At 51.3% G+C, this 26,483-nt stretch overlaps 1 protein-coding gene across 2 annotated transcripts in view; it reads right to left on the reverse strand.

The window, feature by feature from the left end:
- Window positions 1-26,483, reverse strand: part of grk6 (G protein-coupled receptor kinase 6) — a 655,919-nt gene that overhangs the window by 309,992 nt on the left and 319,444 nt on the right. For both annotated transcript variants that reach the window (XM_041194284.1, XM_041194282.1), the window contains exons 2-3: window positions 25,665-25,760; window positions 6,137-6,249 (exon numbers count right to left, since the gene is read on the reverse strand). In XM_041194284.1, coding sequence (XP_041050218.1) covers window positions 6,137-6,249; window positions 25,665-25,760 — 209 coding nt within the window. The remainder of the gene's footprint in view (window positions 1-6,136; window positions 6,250-25,664; window positions 25,761-26,483) is intronic.

A 26,483-nucleotide genomic window follows, 5' to 3' on the forward strand; every position in this document is an offset into this window, starting at 1 on the left:
GATGGGCGAAGGGAACGGGAGACGGGCGAGGGGAAAGGGAGACCGGCGAGGGGAAAGGGAGACCGGCGACGGGAAAGGGAGACCGGCGAGGGGAAAGGGAGACCGGCGAGGGGAAAGGGAGACCGGCGAGGGGAAAGGGAGACCGGCGAGGGGAAAGGGAGGCCGGCGAGGGGAAAGGGAGGCCGGCGAGGGGAAAGGGAGGCCGGCGAGGGGAAAGGGCGACGGGGGAGGGGAAAGGGCGATGGAGGAGGGTAAAGGGCAACGGGGGAGGGGAAAGGGCGATGGGCGAGGGGAAAGGGTGACGGGCGAGGGGAAAGGGTGACGGGAGAGGGACAAGGGGAAAGCGTGACGGGGGAGGGAAAAGGAAATGGGCAAGGGGAAAGGGCGATGGGGCGAGGGGAAAGGGGAAAGCATGACGGGCGAGGGGAAAGTGAGTCAGGCGACGGGACGAGGGGAAAGGGGAAAGAGAGATGGGCGAGGGGAAAGGGAGACGGTGGAGGGGAAAGGGAGACGGGCGAGGGGAAAGGGAGACGGGCGAGGGGAAAGGGGGACGGGCGAGGGGAAAGGGGGACGGGCGAGGGGAAAGGGCGACGTGAGAGGGGAAAGGGCGACGGGAGAGGGGAAAGGGCGACGGGAGAGGGGAAAGGGCGACGGGAGAGGGAAAAGGGCGACGGGAGAGGGGAAAGGGTGACGGGAGAGGGGAAAGGGTGACGGGCGAGGGGAAAGGGTGATGGGCGAGGGGAAAGAGAGACGGGCGAGGGGAAAGAGAGACGGGCGAGGGGAAAGAGAGACGGGCGAGGGGAAAGAGAGACGGGCGAGGGGAAAGATGCGAGGCGTGAAGGGAAAGGGTGACGGGCGAGGGGAAAGGGCGATGGGCGAGGGAAAAGGGAGACCGGCGAGGGAAAAGGGAGACCGGCGAGGGAAAAGGGAGACCGGCGAGGGAAAAGGGAGACCGGCGAGGGAAAAGGGAGACCGGCGAGGGAAAAGGGAGACCGGCGAGGGAAAAGGGAGACCGGCGAGGGAAAAGGGAGACCGGCGAGGGGAAAGGGAGACCGGCGAGGGGAAAGGGAGACCGGCGAGGGGAAAGGGAGACCGGCGAGGGGAAAGGGAGACCGGCGAGGGGAAAGGGAGGCCGGCGAGGGGAAAGGGAGGCCGGCGAGGGGAAAGGGCGACGGGGGAGGGGAAAGGGCGATGGGGGAGGGTAAAGGGCGACGGGGGTGGGGAAAGGGCGATGGGCGAGGGGAAAGGGTGACGGGCGAGGGGAAAGGGTGACGGGAGAGGGAAAAGGGGAAAGCGTGACGGGGGAGGGAAAAGGAAATGGGCAAGGGGAAAGGGCGATGGGGCGAGGGGAAAGGGGAAAGCATGACGGGCGAGGGGAAAGTGAGTCAGGCGACGGGACGAGGGGAAAGGGGAAAGAGAGATGGTCGAGGGGAAAGGGAGACGGTGGAGGGGAAAGGGAGACGGGCGAGGGGAATGGGAGACGGGCGAGGGGAAAGGGAGACGGGCGAGGGGAAAGGGAGACGGCCGAGCGGAAAGGGAGACGGCCGAGCGGAAAGGGAGACGGCCGAGCGGAAAGGGAGACGGCCGAGCGGAAAGGGAGACGGCCGAGCGGAAAGGGAGACGGCCGAGCGGAAAGGGAGACGGGCAAGCGGAAAGGGAGACGAGCGAGGGGAAAGGGAGACGGGCGAGGGGAAAGGGCGATGGGAGAGGGGAAAGGGCGACGGGAGAGGGGAAAGGGGGACGGGCGAGGGGAAAGGGCGACGTGAGAGGGGAAAGGGCGACGGGAGAGGGGAAAGGGTGACGGGCGAGGGGAAAGGGTGACGGGCGAGGGGAAAGGGTGATCGGCGAGGGGAAAGAGAGACGGGCGAGGGGAAAGAGACGGGCGAGGGGAAAGAGAGACGGGCGAGGGGAAAGATGCGAGGCGTGAAGGGAAAGGGTGACGGGCGAGGGGAAAGGGCAACGGGAGTGCGGAAAGGGCGAAGGGCGAGGTGAAAAGGTGACGGGAGAGGGGAAAGGGCGCTGGGGCGACGAGAAAGGCTGAAGGTCGTGGGGAAAGTTGGGAAGGGTGAAGGGAAAGGGTGACGGGCGAGGGGTAAGGGTGACGGGCGAGGGGAAATGGCGAAGTGCGAGGGGAAATGGCGACGGGCGAGGGGAAATGGCGACGGGCGAGGGGAAATGGCGACGGGCGAGGGGAAATGGCGACGGGCGAGGGGAAAGAGAGACGGGCGAGGGGAAAGAGAGACGGGCGAGGGGAAAGAGAGACGGGCGAGGGGAAAGAGAGACGGGCGAGGGGAAAGAGAGACGGGCGAGGGGAAAGAGAGACGGGCGAGGGGAAAGAGAGACGGGCGAGGGGAAAGAGAGATGGGCGAGTGGAAAGAGAGACGGCCGAGGGGAAAGGGAGATGGGCGAGGGGAAAGGGAAAAGGGCAACGGGCGAGGGGAGAGGGCGAAGTGCGAGGGGAAATTGGGACGGACGAGGGGAAAGGGCGACGGACGAGGGGAAAGGGTGACGGGCGACGGGAAAGGGCGACGGGTGAGGGGAAAGGGCGACGGGCGAGGGGAAAGGGCGACGGGCGAGGGGAAAGGGCGACGGGCGAGGGGAAAGGGCGACGGGCGAGGGGAAAGGGCGACGGGCGAGGGGAAAGGGCGACGGGTGAGGGGAAAGGGCGACGGGTGAGGGGAAAAGAAGATGGGAGAGGGAAAAGGGAGATGGGAGAGCGGAAAGGGCGCTGCGGCGAGGAGAAAGGCTGAAGGTCGAGGGGAAAGATGCGAGGCTTGAAGGGAAAGGGTGACGGGCGAGGGGAAAGGGTGACGGGCGAGGGGAAAGGGTGACGGGCGAGGGCAAAGGGCGACGGCTGAGGCGAAAGGGCGACATTTGAGGAGAAAGAGCGACAGGTGAGGGGAAAGGGCGACGGACGAGGGTAAAGGGTGACGGGCGAGGGGAAAGGGCTACAGGTGAGGGCAAAGGGCGACGGGAGAGGGCAAAATGTGATGGGCGAGGGGAAAGGGCGACGGGTCGAGGGGAAAAGTAAATGTGCAAGGGGAAATGGCAATGGGCGAGGGGAATGGGCGATTGGCGAGGGAAAAGTGCGACGGGGCGAGGGGAAAGGCTGACCGGTTAGGGGAAAGGCGACGTTGCGAGGGGAAAGGGTGACGGGCGAGGGGAAAGGGTGACGGGCGAGGGGAAAGGGCGATGGGCGACGGGAAAGGGTGACGGGCGAGGGCAAAATGTGATGGGCGAGGGGAAAGGGTGACGGGCGAGGGCAAAGGGCGACGGGAGAGGGCAAAATGTGATGGGCGAGGGGAAAGGGCGACGGGCGAGGGCAAAGGGCGACGGGAGAGGGCAAAATGTGATGGGCGAGGGGAAAGGGCGACGGGCGAGGGCAAAGGGCGACGGGAGAGGGCAAAATGTGATGGGCGAGGGGAAAGGGCGACGGGCGAGGGGAAAGGGCGACGGGCGAGGGGAAAGGGCGACGGGCGAGGGGAAAGGGCGACGGGAAAGGGCGACGGGCGAGGGGAAAGGGTGACGGGCGAGGGGAAAGGGCGATGGGCGAGGGGAAAGGGTGACGGGCGAGGGGAAAGGGCGACGGGCGAGGGGAAAGGGTGACGGGCGAGGGGAAAGGGTGACGGGCGAGGGGAAAGTGGAATGAGAGACGGGCGAGAGGAAAGGGCGACGGGAGAGGGGAAAGGCCGACGGGAGAGGCGAAAGGGCGACAGCCAAGGGGAAAGGGCGAAGGGCGAGGGAAAAGGGCAACTGGCGAGGGGAAAGGGCGACGATGATGGGCGAAGGGAACGGGAGACGGGCGAGGGGAAAGGGCGACGGGCGAGGGGAAAGGGCGATGGGCGAGGGAAAAGGGAGACCGGCGAGGGAAAAGGGAGACCGGCGAGGGAAAAGGGAGACCGGCGAGGGAAAAGGGAGACCGGCGAGGGAAAAGGGAGACCGGCGAGGGGAAAGGGAGACCGGCGAGGGGAAAGGGAGACCGGCGAGGGGAAAGGGAGGCCGGCGAGGGGAAAGGGAGGCCGGCGAGGGGAAAGGGAGGCCGGCGAGGGGAAAGGGAGGCCGGCGAGGGGAAAGGGAGGCCGGCGAGGGGAAAGGGCGACGGGGGAGGGGAAAGGGCGATGGGGGAGGGGAAAGGGCGACGGGGGAGGGGAAAGGGCGATGGGCGAGTGGAAAGGGAGACGGGCGAGCGGAAAGGGAGACGAGCGAGCGGAAAGGGAGACGGGCGAGGGGAAAGGGCGATGGGAGAGGGGAAAGGGTGACGGGAGAGGGGAAAGGGGGACAGGCGAGGGGAAAGGGCGACGTGAGAGGGGAAAGGGCGACGGGAGAGGGGAAAGGATGACGGGCGAGGGGAAAGGGTGACGGGCGAGGGGAAAGGGTGACGGGCGAGGTGAAAGGGTGATGGGCGAGGGCAAAGGGCGATGGGCGAGGGGAAATGGCGATGGGGGAGGGCAAAGGGTAACAGGCAAGGGCAAAGCGTGACGGGTGAGGGGAAAGTGGAAGGGATGGCGGGGCGAGGGGAAATGTGAAAGAGAGATGGGCAAGGGGAAAGGGCGATGGGTGAGAGGAAAGGGACATGGGCGAGGGGAAAGGGTGATGGGCGACGAGGCTAGGGGAAAGGGGAAAGAGAGATGGGCGAGGGGAAAGGGAGATGGGCGAAGGGAGAGGGGAAAGGGCGACGGGCGAGGGGAGAGGGCGACGGGAGAGGGGAAAGGGGGACGGGCGAGGGGAAAGGGCGACGGGCGAAGGGAAAGGGTGATGGGCGAGGGCAAAGGGTAACAGGCAAGGGCAAAGCGTGACGGGTGAGGGGAAAGTGGAAAGGCTGACGGGGTGAGGGGAAATGTGAAAGAGAGACGGGCGAGCGGAAAGGGAGACGGGCGAGCGGAAAGGGAGACGGGCGAGCGGAAAGGGAGACGGGCGAGCGGAAAGGGATACGGGCGAGCGGAAAGGGAGACGGGCGAGGGGAAAGGGAGACGGGCGAGGGGAAAGGGCGACGGGCGAGGGGAAAGGGAGACGGGCGAGGGGAAAGGGAGACGGGCGAGCGGAAAGGGAGACGGGCGAGCGGAAAGGGAGACGGGCGAGGGGAAAGGGAGACGGGCGAGGGGAAAGGGCGACGGGCGAGGGGAAAGGGCGACGGGCAAGCGGAAAGGGCGACGGGCGAGGGGAAAGGGCGACGGGCAAGCGGAAAGGGCGACGGGCGAGGGGAAAGGGCGACGGGCGAGGGGAAATGGGAAAGGGCGACGGGGTGAGTGGAAAGGGCGACGGGGCAAGGGGAATAGGTGACGAGGTGAGGGGAAAGGGGAAAGGTGAAAGGGCGAGGGGAAAAAGGGAAGGGGGGAAGGGGAAGAGAGACTGGGAGAGGGGAAAGAGATGGGGCCACAGTGGCAGGGGTTCAGATAGGGGTTGAATGAGTAGACAGGTGAGATGGCTCGGTCATGGCATATGTACTCAAGAAAAAGCAAACAAAACTAAATCTTAAGAAATATGTACTTTGGTTTCCATTCTCAGGTGAGTCAATGAAAGTAGACTTTTTTTTTTAAAATGCTAAGTTTCCTGATGGGCAAGCCTAATGCAGCTGGTTTCATCTTGTTCTGTGAGTGAGTGAGAGGAGGAGGGGAGAGAGAGGCAGGGCTGGACGAGGGGAGGGGAGGGACGGGCAGGGGGAGGGCGGTGGGGGTGTAGGTAAAGAGAGATGGGGAGAGGAAAAAGAGATGGGGCCATAGTGGTGCAGATAGGGGGATGAAGAAGTGGGCAGGTGAGATGGTCAGTCATGTCATATGTATGTGTGGCTCAGAGTTTCAGGTGGAGACTGTCGAGCTGGTTAAACTGGTTGTAACCTGCTCTTCAATGCAACATGAGAATGCTTCATTAATAGCATTTAGCCTTTTTATATAGAGCATCGGGTGCTCAGACACATGCACAGAACAAATAGTCACTAACTCCAGTGCACAGACACAGGCTCCAGTGTACAGAGACACATAAACAAACAGACACAGGCTCCAGTGTACAGAGACACATAAACAGACACAGGCTCCAGTGTACAGAGATACATAAACAAACAGACACAGGCTCCAGTGTACAGAGACACATAAACAAACAGACACAGGCTCCAGTGCGCCAACACACATACAGAACTTACCACCGAATCCAAAAATTTCACACAGCGTGACAATTCTGGTCGAGTCTCACAGAACTGGCGAAACAGGAGCCTCCCGATAGGCTGTTCATCACACAGGATCCTATAGTCCTTATCTACAAGGAAAATGAAGAATTCATGATTATTCTAATTGAAGCAACTGAACCTCACAAACCAATGGTTCGTTAATCAGTTAACAACAGATTAATTAATCACTCCAGTACAAGGTCCAGTATGGGCATGCATACCAGGGTGAATACACCAGTAAAAAAACACCCCATTCACTGAATGACACAAACGGTACATGAGGAACACACATCTGTGGCAAACCAGCCACCCTGGAATACTGCACTCCACTGAGCCTGTCACTTTTTTTATTCATTAGAATGTGGGCTTCACTGGCTGGGCCAGCATTTATTGCCCATCCCTAAATGCCCTTGAGAAGATGGTGGTGAACTGCCTTCTTGAACCGTTGCAGTCCCTGTGGTGTGGGTGCAACCACTGTGTTGTTAGGGAGTGAGTTCCAGGATTTTGACCCAGCGACAGTGAAGGAACGGCGATATATTTCCAACTTAGGATGGTGTGACTTGGAGGGGAACTTTCAGGTGGTGGCATCTGTGAGCAGGTTATTGCTGTTTAAGTGCAGCTTGGTAGCACTGTTGATGACCCCTTCCATTACTTTACTGATGATGGAGAGTAGACTAATGGGGCAGTAATCTATCTGCTACCTTTGTCCTAGATGGTAGAGGTTGTGGTTTTGGAAGGTGCTATCAAAGGAGCCTTGGTGAATTCGTGCAGTGCATCTTGTAGATGGTACACACTGCTGCCACTGTGCGTCGGTGGTGGAGGGAACAAATGTTTGTGGATGGGAGCCAATCAAGCTTTGACCTGGATGGTGTCCAGCTTCTTGAGTGTTGTGGGAGCTGCATTCAGCCAGACAAGTGGAGAATATTCCATCACACTCCTGACTTGTGCCTTGTAGGTGGTGGACAGGCTTTGGGGAGTCAGAAGGTGAGTTACTCATTGCACGATTCCTGGTGTCTGCCTTGCTCTTGTAGCCACAGTTTTTATATGGCTAGTCCAGTTCAGTTTCTGGTCAATGGTAACACCCAGGATGTTGATAGTGGGGGATTCAAGCGATTCAGGGGACATAAATTCAAGATAAGTGGCAGAAGGTGTAGGAGGCACATTAGGAAGAACTTTTTTACACAGATGGTAGTGAGTGTCTGTAATTTGCTGCCCAAGTTGGTGGTAGAGGCAGAAACGTTAAACTCTTTTAAAAAGTACCTGGATCTCCACCTAATGTGCTGTAAGCTGCAGGGCTATGGACCGGTTGCAGGAAGGTCGGATTAGAAAGGGCACCTGGGTGTCCTCCGGCTGGCATGGACAAGATGGACCAAATGGCCTCCTTCTGTGCTGTAATTTTTCAATGGTTCTATGGTAATGCAATTGAATATCAAGGGGTGATGGTTAGATTCTCTCTTGTTAGAGATGGTCATTGTCTGGCACTTGTATGGCACAAATGTTACTTGTCATTTGTCAGCCTAAGCCAGGATATTGTCCAGGTCTTGCTGCATTTGAACATGGACTGCTTCAATCTCTGAAGAGTCGCGAATGGTGTTGAACATTGTGCAATCAGCAGTTAACATCCCCACTTCCAGCCTTATGATGGAAGGAAGGCCATTGATGAAGCAGTTGAAGATGGTTGGGCCTAAGATACTACTGCAGATGATTGACCTCGAACAGCCACTACCATCTTCCTTTGTGCTAGGTACGACTTCAACCAGTGAAGCGTTTTCCCCCTATTCCCATTGACCCCAATTTTGATCAGGTTCCTTGATGCCACACTCGGTCAAATGCTGCTTGATGTAAAGGGCAGTCACTCTCACCTCACCTCAGCTCTTTTGTCCATGTTTGAACCAAGGTCGAAATGAGGTAGGGGCTGAGTGACCCTGACGGAACCCAAACTGGGTGTCAGTGAGTAGGTTATTGCTGAGTAAGTGCCGCTTGATAGCACTGTTGATGACCCCTTCCATTACTTTACTGATGACGGAGAGTAGACTGATGGGGCGGTAATTGGCCGGGTTGGATTTGTCCTGCTTTTTGTGTACAGGATATACCTGGACAAATTTTCATATAGCCGGGTAGATGCCAGTGTTGTAGCTGTACTGGAACAGCTTGGCTAGGGGCGTGGCAAGTTCTGGAGTACAAGTCTGCAGTACTATTGCCGGAATATTGTCAGGGCCCATAGTATCCAGTGCCTTCAGCCGTTTCTTGATAACGGGTAGAGTGAATCAAATTGGTTGAAGAGTGGCAGTAATGTAGTGGTAAAGTCACTGGACTAGTAATCTGGATGCTCAGGTATGCTCTGGGGACATGGGTTCAAATCCCACCACAGCAACTGGTGGAATTTAAATTCAATTAATAAATCTGGAATTTAAAGCTAGTCTCATTGAAACTTGGAATAGGTAATTCAACCCATTGAGCCTGCTCCGCCATTCAATATGATCATGGCTGACCCTCTATTTCAACACCATACTCCTGCTCTCTCCCCATACCCCTTGACGCCTTTGGAGTCTAGAAATCTATCTATTTCCTTCTGAAATATATTCAGTGACTTGCCTCCACAGCCTTCTGGGGTTGAGAATTCCATCATTCTGAACACCACCTGAGTGAAGACGTTTCTCCTAAAAGGCCTACCCCATATCCTGAGATTATGACCCCATGTTCTAAAAGCACCCCCCCACCCCACCCCCCACACCAGCCAGAGGAAGCATCCAGTCTGTCCAGCCCTGTCAGAATTTTATACGTTTCTAAACTTCAGTGAATACAGGCCTAGTCAGCCTAATCTCTCCTCAAACAACAATCCTGTCATCCCGGGAATCAGTCTGGTGAACTCCCTCTATGGCAAGTACATCCTTTCTTAGGTAAGGAGATCAAAATTGCACTGTCAGGAAGATATAATAACTCTCATAATGTTACTGGAATTTATTGTAAAACAGAGTAATAGTGGGATGTGTCTGTATCTGTGTGTGTGAGATTTAATTGAACTAGAGGCAGCTAGTCTGGGTGCTTTGATCTAAGAAGAGAGGTTAGGTTGAAATGTTAATTAGATAAACGTGGGGAAGTTTAGAAATATGTGTTTATTTTTCCCCAAGATTACTGGTAAAACTTAGAGCTAAGAGAGCTTTTTATTATCAGGGAGATAAAGTCCAAAGACATAGTGAAACAATGTGTATTTACATTCAAAGAGGAAGACATTTATAATGGATTAAGGGCTGTGTGTAAGGGAAGGCATTTTTAAGATCTTACAAGTGTGTGAAAAGCCTTCAGTATCTATGCCTCAAATTGCAGTCCTCAAAGGACTGAAGTTATGAAAACTCCCTTGGAATTCAACTTGTTCATGATACCATGTCTCTTTCTATAAAATCAAAATACTGCGGATGCTGGAAATCTGAAACAAAAACAGAAAATGACGGAAAAACTCAGCAGGTCTGGCAGCATCCCTGAAGAGAGAAACAGAATTAATGTTTTGAGTCCGTACAAACCTTCTTCAAAGCTCTGAAGAAAAGTCATACGGACTGGAAAAGTTAACTCTGTTTCTGTCTCCAGATGCTGCCAGATCTGCTGAGTTTTTCCAGCATTTTCTGTTTTTGTATCATTTGATTCTGCCTGGGTTTTTAAAAATCTATGTGTCTTACTGTTGCCTTAATGAAAGTGTAACTGGGAGTTAGATTGATTAGAGGATTTAGAAATTATCATAGTAGTAATGTGTAGATCTACGTATGTATTTAAAATCATTTCTCTTATTAATAAATGTTTAGTGTGGTTTTATAAAAAAAAACTATAAGACTTGGTGATCTTATTACTACTGAATTCAAGGCACACATCTCAAAATTTATACAAATTGAAAATGAGTTGTGACAGTTGTTTCAAGTTTCCCTCTCAGATTTGAACAGCTCAGCATTTACCTTCAGCTGTGTCGTAACATGCACACAATACTCCAGGTGTGGTCTCACCAAGGTCCTGTACAGCTGCAGCAAGACATCCTTGCTCCTGTACTCAAGTCCTCTCACAATGAAGGCCAACATATCATTTGCCTTCTTAGCTGCTTGCTTTCAGTGATTGATGTTCAAGAACACCCAGGTCCCATTGAACATCAACATTTCCCAATCTATCACCATCTAAATAATACTCTGCCATTCTGGCTTTCACACCAAAGTGGATAACTTCACATTTGTCCATGTTATTCTGCATCTGCCATGTAACTCTTTCTGAGTTAAAACAATCAAACTAAATTAACAAAATTAGGATAAATCAGGCACAGCCCCTAATTCAGGTCAGCTGTAAAACCAAGAACAAAGTTTAAAGGAAACTTACAAACTTTAAATCAAAATGTGGTTAAAGGGGTCAACAAAACACCCCAGTCCCCGCGGTGCCCACAGAGCATGGAAGGCCTTGAGAGTGCCAGCAGACACTGCGTGCTCCCTCTCCAGGGACATCTGGCCGCGAACGTAGCCACAGAAGAGGGATAAACAATTGGGCGGGATTCCGCCGTCGATCACCTGCTGCCTGGACCTGTTAATGGCCAACTTGGCCAGGCCCAGGAGCAGGTTCACGAGGAGCTCCTCCTCCTTCCCGACCCCCTTCCGCACCGGGTGTCCATAGATCAAGAGCGTGGGGCTGAAGTGCAAACAAAACATTAATAAAAGGTTTTTCAAATAACTAAAAAGGGAGTGCAACCTACCACACCCTACATAAGCATGGTCCACGGACTCCACAAGACCGCAAAAAGGGCATGTGTCCTGGGAGTCCATGAACCTATGCATCCTATGATTATAAGGGACTGCTGCATGCAACACCCTCCAACCCAGGTCCCCGATAGAAAGGGGGCATCTGCCATGTATTTGCTCACTCTCTCAATCTATCTCAATTGCCTTGAAGCCTCTTAACATCCTCCTCATCGCTCACATTCCCACCAAGTTTCAGCAAACTTGGAAATATTACATTTGGTTCCCTCATCCAAATCATTGATATATATCATGAATAGATCAGGCCCAATCACTGCTCCCAGCAGTACCCCACTAGTCACTGCCTGCCACTGCAAAAAAGACCCATTTGTTCCTACTCTCCATTTCCTGTCTGCTAACCAATTCTTAATCCATGCCAATATATTACCCCAATCCTAAGTACTTTAATTTTACACACTAACATCTTATATGGGAAATTATCAAAAGCTTACTCAAAATCCAAATACACCACATCCACTGGTTCTCCCTTATCTGTCTGCTGGTTATGTCCTCAAAAAACTACAGTAGGTTTGCAAGTCAGTATTAGGAGCTAGGTACCAAATTAAGAAGCTGGACCTGAGCCACATTCAAATTGGCATAGAGCAAATCAGATTAGAGAGTTGAATGCGTGGCTCAGAGACTGGTGTTGGAAAAGTGGGTTCCAGTTTGTGGGACACTGGCATCAGTACAGGAGAAAGTGGGGGCTGTAACGCTGGGACAGTTTATGTCTGAACCGTGCTGGGATGAGTGTCCTCGCAAATTGCATACCTAGGGAAGTAGACAGGGCTTTAAATTGAACAAGAGAAGTGAGGGATCAAGCTTGGGTAGAGGTAGCAATTCAAAGTGGAGAGTCAAGACAGGACAGCAAAATAGTAATACGAGAAATGAGGGTTAGAGAATGGCAGGAAGGGACAGAGAGAGAAAAACTTAAAAATACATCAACAATCAAGACTAGATGTTCCAAAGGTAATAAAAAGACAAAACCGAAGGCTCTCTACCTGAATGCACGCAGCATTCATCACACAGTAAATGAATTGATGGCCTACATTGAAGTAAATAAATACGATCTGAAAGCAATTACGGAGAAGTGGCTGCAGGACGGCAATGATTGGGTCCTTAATATTGAAGGGTACATGATATTCAATAAGAATAGGAGTTTAGGTAAAGGTGGAGGGGTAGCACTGTTAATCAAAGAGGGCATTGGTACAATAGTTAGAGATGACCTTGGTTCAGGAGATCAGGATGTAGAATCGGTTTAGGTGGCAATGAAGAATAGTAGAGGAAATAAGTCATTAGCTGGAGTAGTCTACAGTTCCCCTAACAGTCACCACAGCATAGACAAAGTATTCAAGAGAAAATACTGTGTGCTTGTGATAAAGGGATGGCAATAATCATGGGTGGTTTTAATCTACGCGTAAACTGGAAAAATCAGATTGGCATTAGTAGCCTGGATGAGGAGTTCTTAGAATGCTTTCGATATAGTTTATTGAGCAGCACGTTCTGTAACCAACCAGAGAGCAGGTTATGTTAGACTTGATATTGTGTACTGTGGCTTGATCAATTAATGACCTCAGAGTAAAGGCACCCCAAGGTAGCAGTGATCACAATATCATTGAATTTTACATCCAGTTTGAAAGGGAGAAGAGTGGGTCTAAGTTTGGCATCTTAAACTTGAATAGGGGCAACTATGTGGGCATGAAAGCTGAGCTAGCTGAAGTGAACTGGGAAACTAAGCTAGAGGATAGATCAATATAGAAGCAGTGGAAGACATTTAAGGGGATATTTCAGAGTATTCAGAATAAGTACATTCCTACTATAAAGAAAAATTCTAAGGGGAGGACCCACCACCATGGTTAAGGAAAATATCAAACTTAAGGTAAAAGCATATAACTCCCCAAAGATGAGTGGCAAGACAGATGATTAGTCAGAATATAAAGAATGGCGGAGAACAACTAAAAGGTTAATCTGGAGAAAGAAATTAGAGTATGAGAGGAAGCTAGCTAGAAATGTAAAAATAGATAGCAAGAGTTTCTACAGGAAAATAGTAAGTAAAGTGAGTGTTGGTCCTCTAGAGAGTGATAGTGAAGGATTATTAAGCAGATAATAAGGAAATGGCGCAAGAAACAAACAAATATTTTGCTTCAATGTTCACTTAAGAGGATACAAAAAGCATTCCAGTAATAGCTGTAAATCAGGAGGTTAAAGGGAGAGAGGAACTTGGTGAAATTGAAATCACGAGGGAAATGGTACTGAGCAAATTGATGGAGCTGTGGGCTGGCAAATGTCCAGGTCCCGATGGATTACAACCTACCGTTTTAAAAGAGGTGGCTAATGAGGTAATTGATGCACTGGTGTTAATTTTCCAAAATTCGCTAGATTTCAGAAAGGTTCCATTAGACTGGAAAGTAGCAAATATAACCCCTCTATTCAAGGAGGGAGGGAGGCAGAAAACAGGAAACTATAGGCCAGTTAGCTTGACGTCTGTCATGGAGAAGTTGTTAAAATCTTTCATGAAGGAGGTTATACCTGGGCACTTAGAAGCGCTCAAGGCACTTGGTAAGAGTCAGCACAGTTTTGTGAAAGGAAAATCACGTTTAACCAATTTATTGGAGTTTTTTAAAGGAGTAACATGCACTGTGGATAAAGAGGAGCCTGTAGACATACTGTACTTGGATTTCCAGAAGGCATCCGATAAGGTGCCGCATCAAAGATTATTATGGAAAATATATTAGCATGGAAAGATGATTGGCTGGCTGGCAGAAATCAGAGAGTATGCATAAATGGGTCTTTTTCTGATTGGCAGAATGTGACGAGTGGCATCCCACAGGGGTCTGGACTGGAGCCTCAACTTTTTACGATTTACATCAATGACTTAGAGGAGGGGAGTAAACACATGGTAGCTACATTTTCAGATGACACAATGATAGGTAGGAAAGTATGTTGCGAAGAGGACATGAGGAGGTTGCAGATGGATATAGATAGGTTGCGTGAATGGACATAGATCTGACAAATGGAGTTTAATGTGGGAAAATGTGAAAGTATTCACTTTGGCAGGAAGAATTAAAAAGCAGAGTGTTACTTAAATGGAGAACGGTTGCATTATTCTGAGATGCAGAGGGATCGAGGTGTTCTAGTACGATTCACAAAAAGTTAGTATGCAGGTACAGCAAGTAATAAAGAAGGCTAATGTAATGTTATCTTTTATTATGAGAGGGATTGAACATAAAAGTAAGGCTGTTATGCTTCAGTTATACAGACATTAGTGAGACCGCACCTCGAATACTGTGTGCAGTTTTGGTCTCCTTATTTAAGGAAGGATGTAAATGCATTGGAGGTGGTTCAAAGGTAGTTTACTAGATTGATACCTGGAATGAGTGGGTTGTCTTAAGAGGAAAGGTTGGATATACTGGGCTCGTTTTCACTGGAGCTTAGAAGAGTGAGGGGTAATTTGATTGAAGTACACAAGATCCTTGTTTTGACAAGGTGGATGTAGAAAGGATGTTTCCTCTTGTGGGTGAGTCTGGAACTAGGGGGCACACTTTTAAAATTTAAAATTAGGGGTCACACTTATAGGACTAGAGATGAGGACTATTTTTTTCTCTCAGGAGGGTTGTGTGTCTTTGGAATTCTCTGCCTCAGGTGGTGGTGGAGACGGAGTCATTGAATATTTTTAAGACAGAGGTAGATAGATTCTTGTTAGGTATGGGACTCAAAGTTATCGGGGTTAGATGGGAATGTGGAAATCGAAACACAAGAAAATTTATTGAATTGAGAATCAGGCTCAAGGGTCCAAATAATCTACTCCTGTTTCTACTTCTTATGTTCTTATGTTTGTCAAACATGATTTCTCTTTCATAAATCCAAGTTGACTTTGTCTAATCTCACTGATATTTTCCAAGTGCCCTGTTATCACATCCTTTATAATAGACTCTAACATTTTCCCTACTGCTGATGTGAGGCTAATTGGTTTGTTCCCTGTTTTCTCCTTCCCTCCTTTTTTGAAATGTTAGGGTTACATTTGGCACCCTCCAATCTGCCAGGACTGTTCCAGAATCTACAGAATTTTAGAAGATGATAACCAACACATCCATAATTTCCATGGCCACCTCCTTTAGTACCGTGGGATGTAGACTAGACCCTAGGTTTCCTATTATTTCTAGGAAGTTATTTGTGTCTTCCTCCGTGAAGATAGAACTAAAGTAGTTGTTTACTTGCTCTGCCATTTACTTGTTCTCTATTATAAATTCTCCCATTTGGACTGTAAGGGACCTACATTTGTCTTCACTAATCTTTTTCTTTTTACATTCTTATAGGAGCTTTTACGGTCCACTTTTAAGTTCTTTGCAAGTTTACTCTCATACTCTATTTTATCCTCTTAATCAATCTCTTGGTCCTCCTTTGCTGAATTCAAAGCTGCTCCAAATCCTCAGGCTTGCTACTTTTTCTAACAACTTTATGGTTCCTCTTTGGATCTAATACTATCCTTAATTTCTTTTGTTAGCCATGGTTGGGCTACTTTCCCTATTGTGTTTTTGCAGCAGAAAGGAATGTATAACTGTTGCAATGCATACACTCTTTCTTTAAATATTAACTGTTGTTTATCCACCGTCATATCTTTTAATGAAGTTCCCCAATCTATCATAGTTTCCTTTGTTTAGATTTAGGACCCTAGTTTTGGATTGGACTACTTCACTTTCCATCCCAATGAAGAATTCTATCATGTAATGGTCACTGTTCTCTCAAGGATCCTGCACAACAAGACTATTAATTAACCTCTTCCCATTGCACAATACCGAACCCAGGACAGTCTGTTCCCTAGTTAGTTCCTCGACATACTGGTCTAAAAAACATTCCATACACACTTGACGATTTCATCCACCACAGTTTTATTGCTAATTTGGTTTGCCCGGTCTATATGTAGATTAAAGTCACTCGTGATTACTGTGGCACCCTTGTTACAAACGTCTCTAATTTCCTGTTTAATGCCGTCCCCTACATTATCACTACTGTTTGGAGGCCTATAGACAAAGCCAAGCAATATTTGCCACCTCTTGTTGCTTCTTAGCTCCACCCAGACTGATTCTATATCTAGATTTTCTGAGCCAATATCATCTCTCACTATTGCACTGATTTCATCCTTAACTAACAAAACCACCCCACCCCCTTTTCCATTTTGCCTGTTTTTCCTAAATATCGAGTACCCTTGGATATTCAGTTCCCAGCCTGTAGCCATGTCTCCGTAATCGCAATTGTATCATATCCGTTTACATCTATTTGCGCTGTTAATTCATCTATTTTATTGCAAATGCTCCATGCATTCAGTGCCTTTAGACTTGGCTTTTTAACATTTTTACACATCTTTTTTGTACTATGGCCTATTTGCTGCTGGCCCTTGTTTCCTCTGCCTTCCACTTTTGTTTTCTACTTTTCTGCCTTTCATTGCTATCTTTGATTCCCACTCTTCTGTCTCCCTGCTCAGGTTCCCATCCCCCTGCCACCCTAGTTTAAACCCTCCCCCTCAGTACTAGCGAATACTCCTGCAGGGATATTGGCCCTGGTCCTGCTGGGGTGCAACCTGTCCAGCTTGTACAGGTCCCATCTTCCACAGAAGCAGCCCCAATGCCTCAGGAATCTAAATCCCTCCCTCCTACACCATCTCTCCAGCTATGCATTCATCTGGTCTATTCACCAATTCCTGATCTCACTAGCACATGGCACTGGGAGTAATCCTGAGATTACTACCTTTGAGGTCCTGCTTTTTAATTTATTCCCTAGCTCCCTATATTCTGCTTTCAGGACCTAATCCTCTTTTTATCTATGTTGTTGGTACTGATATGGATCACAACCTCTGGCTGTCCATCCTCCCACTTCAGAATGCCCTGCAGCTGCTCAGTGACATCCTTGACCCTGGCTGCAGGGAGGCTATATACCATCCTGGTGCCATGTCTGTGGCCGCAGAAATGTCTATTTCTTCCCTTTACAATAGGGGATTCTGTAACTATTGCTCTCCAACTCTTCCTGCACCCCTCTGCCCCATGCAGCTGAGCCACTCGTGATCCCACAGACTTGGCTCTTGCTCCATTCCCCTGAGGAACCATCCCGCCCAGCAGTGTCCAAAATGGAAAACCTGTTAGAGAGGGAGATGGAGACAGGGGACTCCTGCACTACCTGCCTAGTGCTATTACTCTGTCTGGAGGTCACCCATTCCCTTTATACCTGTGCACTCTTTACATGTGGTGTGACCACCTCACTGTATGTGCTATCAACGGAGAGTTCATCCTTGTGGATGCCCCACAGTAACTCTAGCTGCTGCTCCAGCTCCAAAACACAAAATTCTAGTAGCTGCGGCTGGAGTCACTTCCTGCACGCGTGGTTTCCCTGGACACTGGAAGTGTCCCTGACTTCCCACATCGCACAGGAGGAGTTTTCCACTTGGCATGCCATGACTTACCCTTAAACTATTCCCTTTACTTTTACTTCCTCTAGTTTAGAGAATATTAAGGACAGAAGAAAAATTACCAGGTCCTACTTACCAAGGCTGCCATTCTTCTTTCTGAGGAAAGGTAGAAAGTGAAAGAATCACCTCCCTCCCTCTTCAGTTAACTCCCTCACTCACCAAAATTCCAAATTAAGCACTCTAATGCAGCCCAAAGCAACACTCCAGTAATGGTGACCTTGAAACCATGTCAATTATCATAAAAACCCATCTGGCTCACTAATATCCTTGAGGGAAGGAAATCTGTCATCCTTATCTGGTCTGGTCTACATGTGACTCCAGACCCACAGCAATGTGGTTTACTCTTAAATGCCCTCTAAAATGTTGTAGATGCAATGTTGGCTAGGGGAGCGGCAAGTTCTGGAGCACAAGTCTTCAGTACTATTTCTGGAATATTGTCAGGGTCCATAACCTTAGAGGTAGCCAGTGTCTTCATGTGTACTGAATCGAACTGGCTGGCGGCTGGCATCTGTATTGCTGGGGCCTCCTGAGGATACCGAGATGGATCATCCACTTGGCACTCGCTGCAAATGCTTCAGCATTATCTTTAGCACTGATGTGCTGGGCTCCCCCATCATTGAAGATGGGAATATTTGTGGAGCCTCCTCCTCCAGTGAGTTGCTTAATTATTTATCACCATTCACGATTGAATGTGGCAGGACTGCAGAGCTTAGATCTGATCTATTGGTTGTGGAATCGCTTAGCCTTGTCTATCACTTGCTGCTTATGCTGTTTGCCACGCAAGTAGTCCTGTGTTATAGTTTCAGCAGGTTGACACCGCATTTTTAGGTATGCCTGGTGCTGCTCCTAGTATGCTATCCTGCACTCTTCATTGAACCAGAGTTGATCCCCTGGCTTGATGGTAATAGTAGAGTGAGGGATATGCTGGGCCATGAGGTTACAGATTGTGTTCGAGTACAATTCTGCTGCTGCTAATAGCCAAAAGCACCTCACGGTTGCCCAGTCATGACTTGCTAGATCTGTTTGAAATCTATCCCATTTAGCACGGTGGTAGTGCCACACAACATGATGGAGGGTATCCTCAATGTGAAGGTGGGACTTCGTCTCCACAATGACTGTGCGGTGGTCACTCCTACCGATACTGTCATGGACAGATGCATCTGCAACGGGTAGATTGATGAGGATGAGGTCAAGTATTTTTTTCCATCTTGTTGGCTCCCTCACCGCCTGCCACAGACCCAGTCTAGCAGCTATGTCCTTTAGGACTTAGCCAGCTCGGCCAGTAGTGGTGTTACCAAGCCAGTCTTGGTGATGGACATTGAAGTAAGATATGATTCCGTGAGGATGACTATGTCAGGCTGTTGCTTGACTAGTCTGTGAGGCAGCTTTCCCAATTTTGGCACTAGCTCCCAGATGTTAGTAAGGAGGAATTTGCAGGGTCGAGAGGACTGAGATTACTGTTGGCGTTTCCGGTGTCTAGGTTGATGCTGGTTGGTCCATCCAGTTTAATTCTTTCAGACTTTCTCACGGTTTGATACAACTGAGGAGCTTGCTAGGCCATTTCAGGGGGCAGTTAAGCATCAACCACATTGCTGTGGGTCTGGAGTCACATGTAGGCCAGACCAGGTAAGGATGACAGATTTCCTTCCCTAAAGGACATAGTGAACCAGGTGGGTTTCTATGACAATCCGCTGCCTTCATTCCAGATTGATCTCATTTAATTGACATTCCCCAGTTGCCACGATGGAACCTCAATCTGCTGTCCTGAGAAACAGGCTGCACCCTAACCATCCAGAAATTTCATCACTATGTGACAGTTCCAAATGATAACTCCTGCCAGCTGCCCCGACACCCACAGTCCACCCACTGCCCGCCCGTCGGCCCGGCTCCCACTGCCCGACCCGCACTGCCTGCCCACTGCCAGACACACATTGCCCGCCCACTGCCCGACCCGCATTGCCTGCCCACTGCTGGCCCACTGCCTGACCCCTGCTGACCCACTGCCCAACCCGCACTGCCTGGCCACTGTCCACCCACTGCCCGACCCGCACTGCCCGCCCACTACACGACCCACTGTCCAACTCGCACTGCCCACCCACTACCCAACCCCCATGGCCCGACCACTGCCCAACCCCCATGGCCCGACCCCACTGCCTGCCTGCTGCCCGACCCCCACTCCCCGTCCGCTGCCCAACCCCCACTGCTCGCCCACTGCCTGACCCCCACTGCCCACCCACTGCCTGACCCGCACTGCCCACCACCCGACCCCCACTGCCCACCCACTGCCTGACCCACACTGCCCAACCCGCACCGCCCAACTCCAACTGCCCACCCACTGCCCGACCCACTGCCCACCTGCTTCCCGACTCCCCACTGCCCACCCACTACCCGACCCACTGCCCACCCACTGCCCGACCCACACTGCCCACCCACTGCCCACCCATTGCCCAACGGGCACTGCCCACCCACTGCCAGAGGCAAGACCCGACCCCCACTGCCTGACCACTGTCCGACCCCCACTGCCTGACCTGCACTGCCCACCCACTGCCCGACCCCCACTGCCCACCCACTGCCTGTCCCCCACTGCCCACCCACCGCCCGACCCCCACTGCCCACCCACTGCCCAACCCGCACTGCCAGACCCCCAATGCCTGACCTGCACTACCTGCCCAGACCACCTGCACTTCCTGACCCTCACTGCCCGACCACACTGTCTGACCCCCACTGCCCTCTCACTGCCCGCCCACTGCCTGACCCGCACTGCCCGCTCAATACATGACCCACTGTCCGCTCTCTGCCTGCCCACTGCCTGCCCTGCACTGCCCGACCCATACTGCCCGCCACTACACGTCCCACTGTCCGCTCACTGCCCGCCCACTGTCCACCCACTGCCCGACCCATACTGCCCGGCCTGCACTGCCCGCCCACTGTCTGACCCCCACTGCCCGCTCACTGCCCACCAACTGCCCCCCCACTGCCTGACCTGCACTGCCCCCCCCACTGCCCGCTCACTGCCTGACCCCCACTGCCCGCTCACTGCCCAACCCCCACTGCCCGCTCACTGCCCACCTACTGCTTGACCTGCACTGCCCCCCCACTGCCCGACCCGCATTGCCCGCCCACTGCCCAACCTGCACTGTCAGCCCTCCACTGCCCGACCCACACTGCCAGTCCACTGCCCGACTCCCACTGCCCGACCTGCACTGCCTGACCCGCACTGCCAGCCCATCAGCCCAATCCCCACTGCCCGCCCACTGTCCGACACTCACTGCCAGCCCACCTGCCTGACCCACACTGCCAGCCCATCCCCCACTGCCCGCAAGCAGCACAGTTTATTCTCAATGCTGTAGTTACATGCCTCCTGGTGCAGGAAGCTGTGGCTTACAGAGACTCATATCCTGTCCGGAAGCTGCATATTTCATCATAAGCAACGGGTAAAATTGTCAAGAACTAAATAGTAAATGACACAGACCAGGGGAGCTCCCTCACAATTCAATTCTTGAAGAGTTGATTAATAGTGGACAGGAAAGTGTCTACTGTCACTCCTTATATGGACTTCCAGAAGGCATGTGATAAAGCCCCTCCTGAGAGACTGTTAGCTGGTCTTGAAGCTAATAGAATCAAAGACAAATGACTGAGCTGCTTAGAATACAGACAGAGTGGCAGCAGACAGAGCTAAGGGGATCAGTGTTAGCTCCTCTCATGGGCAGAATCTCCCAGAAGGGGGTGAGTTGGGGATTTAACCATTGACCATATTTGTCAATGAACTGGGCGATGGAATAGAAAGGAGTATGTCCACAAACTGTTGCTGATGGCAGCAGCATAAAACTGTTGGTGGAAGCGTCAAATTAGAAAGAAATAATCGTAGGTTTAGCAAATGCACAAAAGTGCAGCAAATGGACTTCAGAGTGAACAAATCTGAGGTCATCCTCATTGATCTTCAAAAGGATAGAATAATGCACATTCTGAATGGGAAAAACATAAGAACATAAGAACTAGGAGCAGGAGTAGGTAATTCAGCCCCTTGAGCCTGCCCCGCCATTCATTACTGATCATGGCTGATCTCATTTCGGCCTCAACTCCAATTTCCCGCCCTCTCCCCATAACCTTTCAACCCATTACTAATTAAAAATCTGTCTATCTCCTCCTTAAATTTATTCAGCGTCCCAGCATCCACTGCACTCTGAGGTAGTGAATTCCACAGACTCACGGCCCTTTGAGAAAAGTAATTCCTCATCTCTGATTTAAATCTACCACCCCTTAGCTTAAAACTATAGCCTCTCATTCTAGAATGCCCCAGAAGGGGAAACATCCACTCCACGTCTACCTTGTCTATCCCCTTTAGCATCTTATATACCTCAATTAGATCTCCTCTCATCCTTCTAAACTCTAGCGAGTAGAGGCCTAAGCTGCTCAATCTCTCCTCATAGGACAAGCCCCACATCTCTGGAATCAATCTAGTGAACCTCCTCCGAACCGTCTCCACTGCAACTACATCCTTCATCAAGTAAGGGGACAAAAACTGTGCACAGTACTCCAGGTGTGGTCTCACCAACGCCTTGTACACTTGCAATAACACTTCCCTATTTTTATACTCTACTCCTTTAGCAATAAATGCTAAAATGCCATTTGCCTTCCTTATTACCTGCTGTACCTGCATACTAGCTTTCAGTGATTCAAAGGACAAAGAAAAGTACAAGAACAGCCCTGGAACAGGCTCTTTGGCCCTCCAAGCCTGCGCCGATCATATTGACTGTCAAACTAAAACATTTTGCACTTCCGGGGTCCCTATCCCTCTATGCCCATCCTATTCATGTATTTGTCAATCTTAAACACCACTATCATACCTGCTTCCACCACCTCCTCTGGCAGCGAATTCCAGACACTCACTACCCTCTGCATAAAAAACTTGATGCGCACATCTCCTCTAAAGTTTTCACCTCTCACCTTAAATCTATATCCCCTAGTAATTGACTCTTCCAGCCTCGGAAAAACTTCTGACTATCTACTCCGTCCATGCCACTCATAATTTTGTAAACTTCTATCAAGTCGCCCCTCAATCTCCGTCGCTCTAGTGAGAACAATCCGAGTTTTTCCAACCTCTCCTCATAGCTAATAACCTCCAGACCAGGCAGCATCCTGGTAAAACCTCTTCTGCACCCTCTCCAATGCCTTCATATCCTTCTGGTAATGTGGTGACCAGAATTGCATGCAATATTCCAAGTGTGGCCTAACCAAGGTTCTATACAGCTGCAGCATGACTTGCCAGCTTTTATACTCAATACCCCTGCCAATGAAGGCAAGCATGCCATATGCCTTCCTGACTACCTTATCCACCTGCATTGCCACTTTCAGTGAACTGTGGCCCTGTACACCCAGATCCCTCTGCCCATCGATGCATTTAAGGGTTCTGCCATTTACCGTATAATTCCTACCTGTATTAGACCTTGTGAACAATTTTTGTGGTTTGTATAACCATATGTCCAAGAGATGTCACCAGTTAAAGCTGCTTGAGTGTAGTTGGGGTCACTACGAGGCACCCGGAAGGCTGAGAGCCTTGTGGAAAGCATGTTTCTGGAGGTGGTCATCTTGCAGATTAATGAAGTGCAGCAAGGAGGAATGGGTAACAGCCAGGTGGGCAAGGAGGACCAGACAGGCAGAATGTACTTCACTCTCCAAACAGTAATCAGCTCTGAATACCGGAGAGAGTGATGGCTCCTCCAGGAAGCACAGCCAGGGGAACAGACATGTGCTTCTGTGGCTGCAGATGTGAATCCAGGATGGTGTGCTGCCTCCCTGGTGCCAGGGTCAAAGATGGCACTGAACAGCTGCAGAGCACTTTGAGGTTGGAGGGTGAACAGCCAGAAGTCATGGTCCAGATCAGCATCAGTGACACAGACAGAAAGGGGGATGAGGTCCTGAAGGCAGAGCTATGAGACAGATTGAAAAGCAGGACCTCAAAATTAGTCATCTCCAGGTTACTCCCAATGCTAAGTGCTAGTGAGCAGAGAAATAGGAGGTTGGAGCTGTTGAATGCCTGGCTGGAGAGATGCTGCAGGAGGGAAGGTTTTAGACTCCTGGGGCACTGGGACTGTTCTGGGGGAAGTGGGGCCTGTACAGGTCAGAATGGTTGCACTTCAACAGGGCCTGAGCCAATATGCTCAAAGAGGGTTTGTTGGATTGTTGCATGATTGAAACTTGCTTCGGGAGTTGGGGGGGGGGTGACTGGCTGGGATCATCGGGGGGGGTGTGTGTGCTGGGAACCGTTGGGGGAGGGGGCTGCTGGGAACCGGGCGGGGCTGGGAACTGGTGGGGGGGCAGCTGAGGACCTGAGAACAGATTCAGAAAAGTTGGAAATGGAGGTCAGAAAATGAGTAAATGTGATTGGAAGGCACAGGAAACAAAGATTAGAAAATAAACATCAAGTGAGTTTGGCAGAGCTAAATGGGATAAACTTCAATGCAAGAAGTGGAGAGAATAAGACAGAACGTGGGTGGGTGATTGTATCACTATTACGGAACGATGGCTGAGAGAGGGACAGGAATGGCAGCTCAGCATTGCTGGTTATAGGGATTTCAGACAAGATAGAGAGAGGGTTAAAAACTGAAGGAGGGGTTGCAATATTAATAAGGAACAGTTATAGCTGTGAAGAGGGATTTTGTGGTGGAAAGATCATCAAACAAGGCCAGATCAATTGAGGTGAAGAGTAGAGAAGTTGCAGTCACACTACTAGGAGTGTTATAGACCCCCAAACAGTCAGAGAGAAATAAAAGAACAAATACATTGGCAAATCTCAACAAGCCCAATATTAACCAGGATAGAATTAACATGAGGGAGCAGACAGAGCTGAATTCTTGAAATGAATTCTGGAAAATGTTTTTAGCCCGTTTGTCACAAAACCAACAAGAAGTTCTGGAGTTAGGGTTAGCGGAGGCAGGCCCCAGGTGGAGGGGGGGGGGGGGGGGAGGCAGGCAGGCCCCAGGCTGCGGGTGGGAGGAGGCCGGCCAGCCCCGGGCAGGGAGAAGCAGGCCCCGGGTGGGCGGAGGCAGGCCGCGGGCAGGGGTGGCAGGTCCTGGGCTGGAGGAGGCAGGCCCCGGGCAGGGAGAAGCAGGCCCTGGGCGGGAGGAGGCAGGCCCCGGGCGGGAGGAGGCAGGCCCCGGGCGGGAGGAGGCAGGCCCCGGGCGGGAGGAGGCAGGCCCCGGGCGGGAGGAGGCAGGCCCCGGGCGGGAGGAGGCAGGCCCCGGGCGGGAGGAGGCAGGCCCCGGGTGGGGGGAGGCAGGCCCCGGGTAGGGGGAGGCAGGCCCCGGGTGGGGGGAGGCAGGTTCTGCGCGGGGGAGGCAGGCCCCGGGCTGGAGGGGAGGAGGCAGGCCCCGGGCGGAGGAGGCAGGCCCCAGGCGGGTGGAGGCAGTCCCCGGGCGGGGGGAGGCAAGCCCCGGGCGGGGGGAGGCAAGCCCCGGGCGGGGGGAGGCAAGTCCCGGGCGGGGGGAGGCAGGCCCAGGTGGAAGGGGTATCAGTTGGGGAACACTTTGGTGAAAGTGATCATAACTCCATTAGCCTTAGGGTAGTCAAGGACAGGACCAAAATAGGCCAGGGATACAAGTTCCCAATTAGGAATAGCTAACTTTCCGAAGCTGAGACATGTTTGGGCTGAAGTGGACTAGGAGACAGCTACTTGCAGCTGAATCAGTGGCAAGCAATGAAGAGATAGTGAGGGTTCAGAGCAAGTCTGTTCCTTGAAAGAAGAAGGGTGGGGCTGACGAATCTTGATCCCCTTGGATATCAAGGGGGATAGGATAAAGAAAACCAGGAAAAACTATGCCAGATACTGAAGGCTTAATACTGCAGACAGATCCAGATGACTATAAGATGTCCAAGTCACTTAGGGTACAAAAGGAGACCATTTGAGTCTTGTTCTCGGCAGAGCAATCCGGTCAGTCCCATTCCCCCTCTCTATCCCCTTATCCCGGAAAGATCCTTTCCCTCAAGTGTTCATCCAATTTACTTGTGAAATCATTAATTGCCTCCACTTCCCACCCAGAGGCAGCGAGTTCCAGGTCATTACCATTCGTTGTGTGAATGTTCCCCCGACACACCTCCAGCATTTCCACCAAAAAACATGATGCATCTGTGTCCGATTCCTGCACCTCAACAGTTTAACGCTGCAGCATTTAGTACACACTCCAGCACAGATCGCAGCACCAGGGGGTTAACTTCAGGCTTGGCCTATCAGTTTGTCTCACTGTTAAAATACTGCCCCAGTTCCCTGGCAGTGGGCAAGACTCACCAGTTGCCTGTCTCAGCTCCTCGCACAGGCTGATGTGGGGAAACTGCAGCATCTGACGCCATTTCTTGCTCTTCCCTTTCCATTTCCCACCACCACCTGCACAGGTAAGAGACCAAGATCAGGGTACAGCTCACATCATCGCCAAAGCAGAGGGAAAAAGTGTGAGAGGGAGGGTGAGTGAGAGAGAGAGAGAGAGCTAGAGGTCAAGCGAGAGAGAGAGAGACAGAGAGATCAGGTGAGAGAGAGGGGGATGGAGAGAGGAAGAGAGCGAGAAAGAGAGGTCGGGCGAGAGAGAGAGAGAGAGAGGTCGGGGGACAGAGGGAGAGAGAGGTCTGGCGAGAGAGAGAAAAGATGACAGAGAGAGAGAGAGGGGTCAAGTGAGAGAGAGAGAGAATAGATAGAGAGGTCAGGTGAGAGAGAGAGGTCAGGCGAGTGAGAGAGAGAGAGAGAGAGAGAGGTCGGGCGAGTGAGAGAGAGAGAGAGAAGTCGGGCGAGAGAGAGAGGGAGAGAGGACGGACGAGAGAGAGAGAGAGGTCGGGGGAGAAAGCGAGATAGAGGTCAGGCGAGAGAGAGAGATAGAGGTTGGGAGAGAGAAATTGAGAGAAAGAGAGAGAGGTCAGGCGAGAGAGAGCTCGGGCGAGAGAGAGAGAGGTCAGGTGAGAGAGAGCGATGTCGGGTGAGAGAGAGAGAGTTTGGGCTAGAGAGAGAGGGAGAAAGAGAGAGAAATTGGGTGAGAGATAGAGAGAGGGGGAGAGAGAGAGAGAGGGGTCAGGCGAGAGAGAGAAAGAGATCAGGCTAGAGAGAGAGAGGTCGGTTGAA

The sequence above is a fragment of the Carcharodon carcharias genome, chromosome 8 (genome assembly GCF_017639515.1).
Source record: "Carcharodon carcharias isolate sCarCar2 chromosome 8, sCarCar2.pri, whole genome shotgun sequence".
Lineage (NCBI taxonomy): Eukaryota > Metazoa > Chordata > Chondrichthyes > Lamniformes > Lamnidae > Carcharodon > Carcharodon carcharias.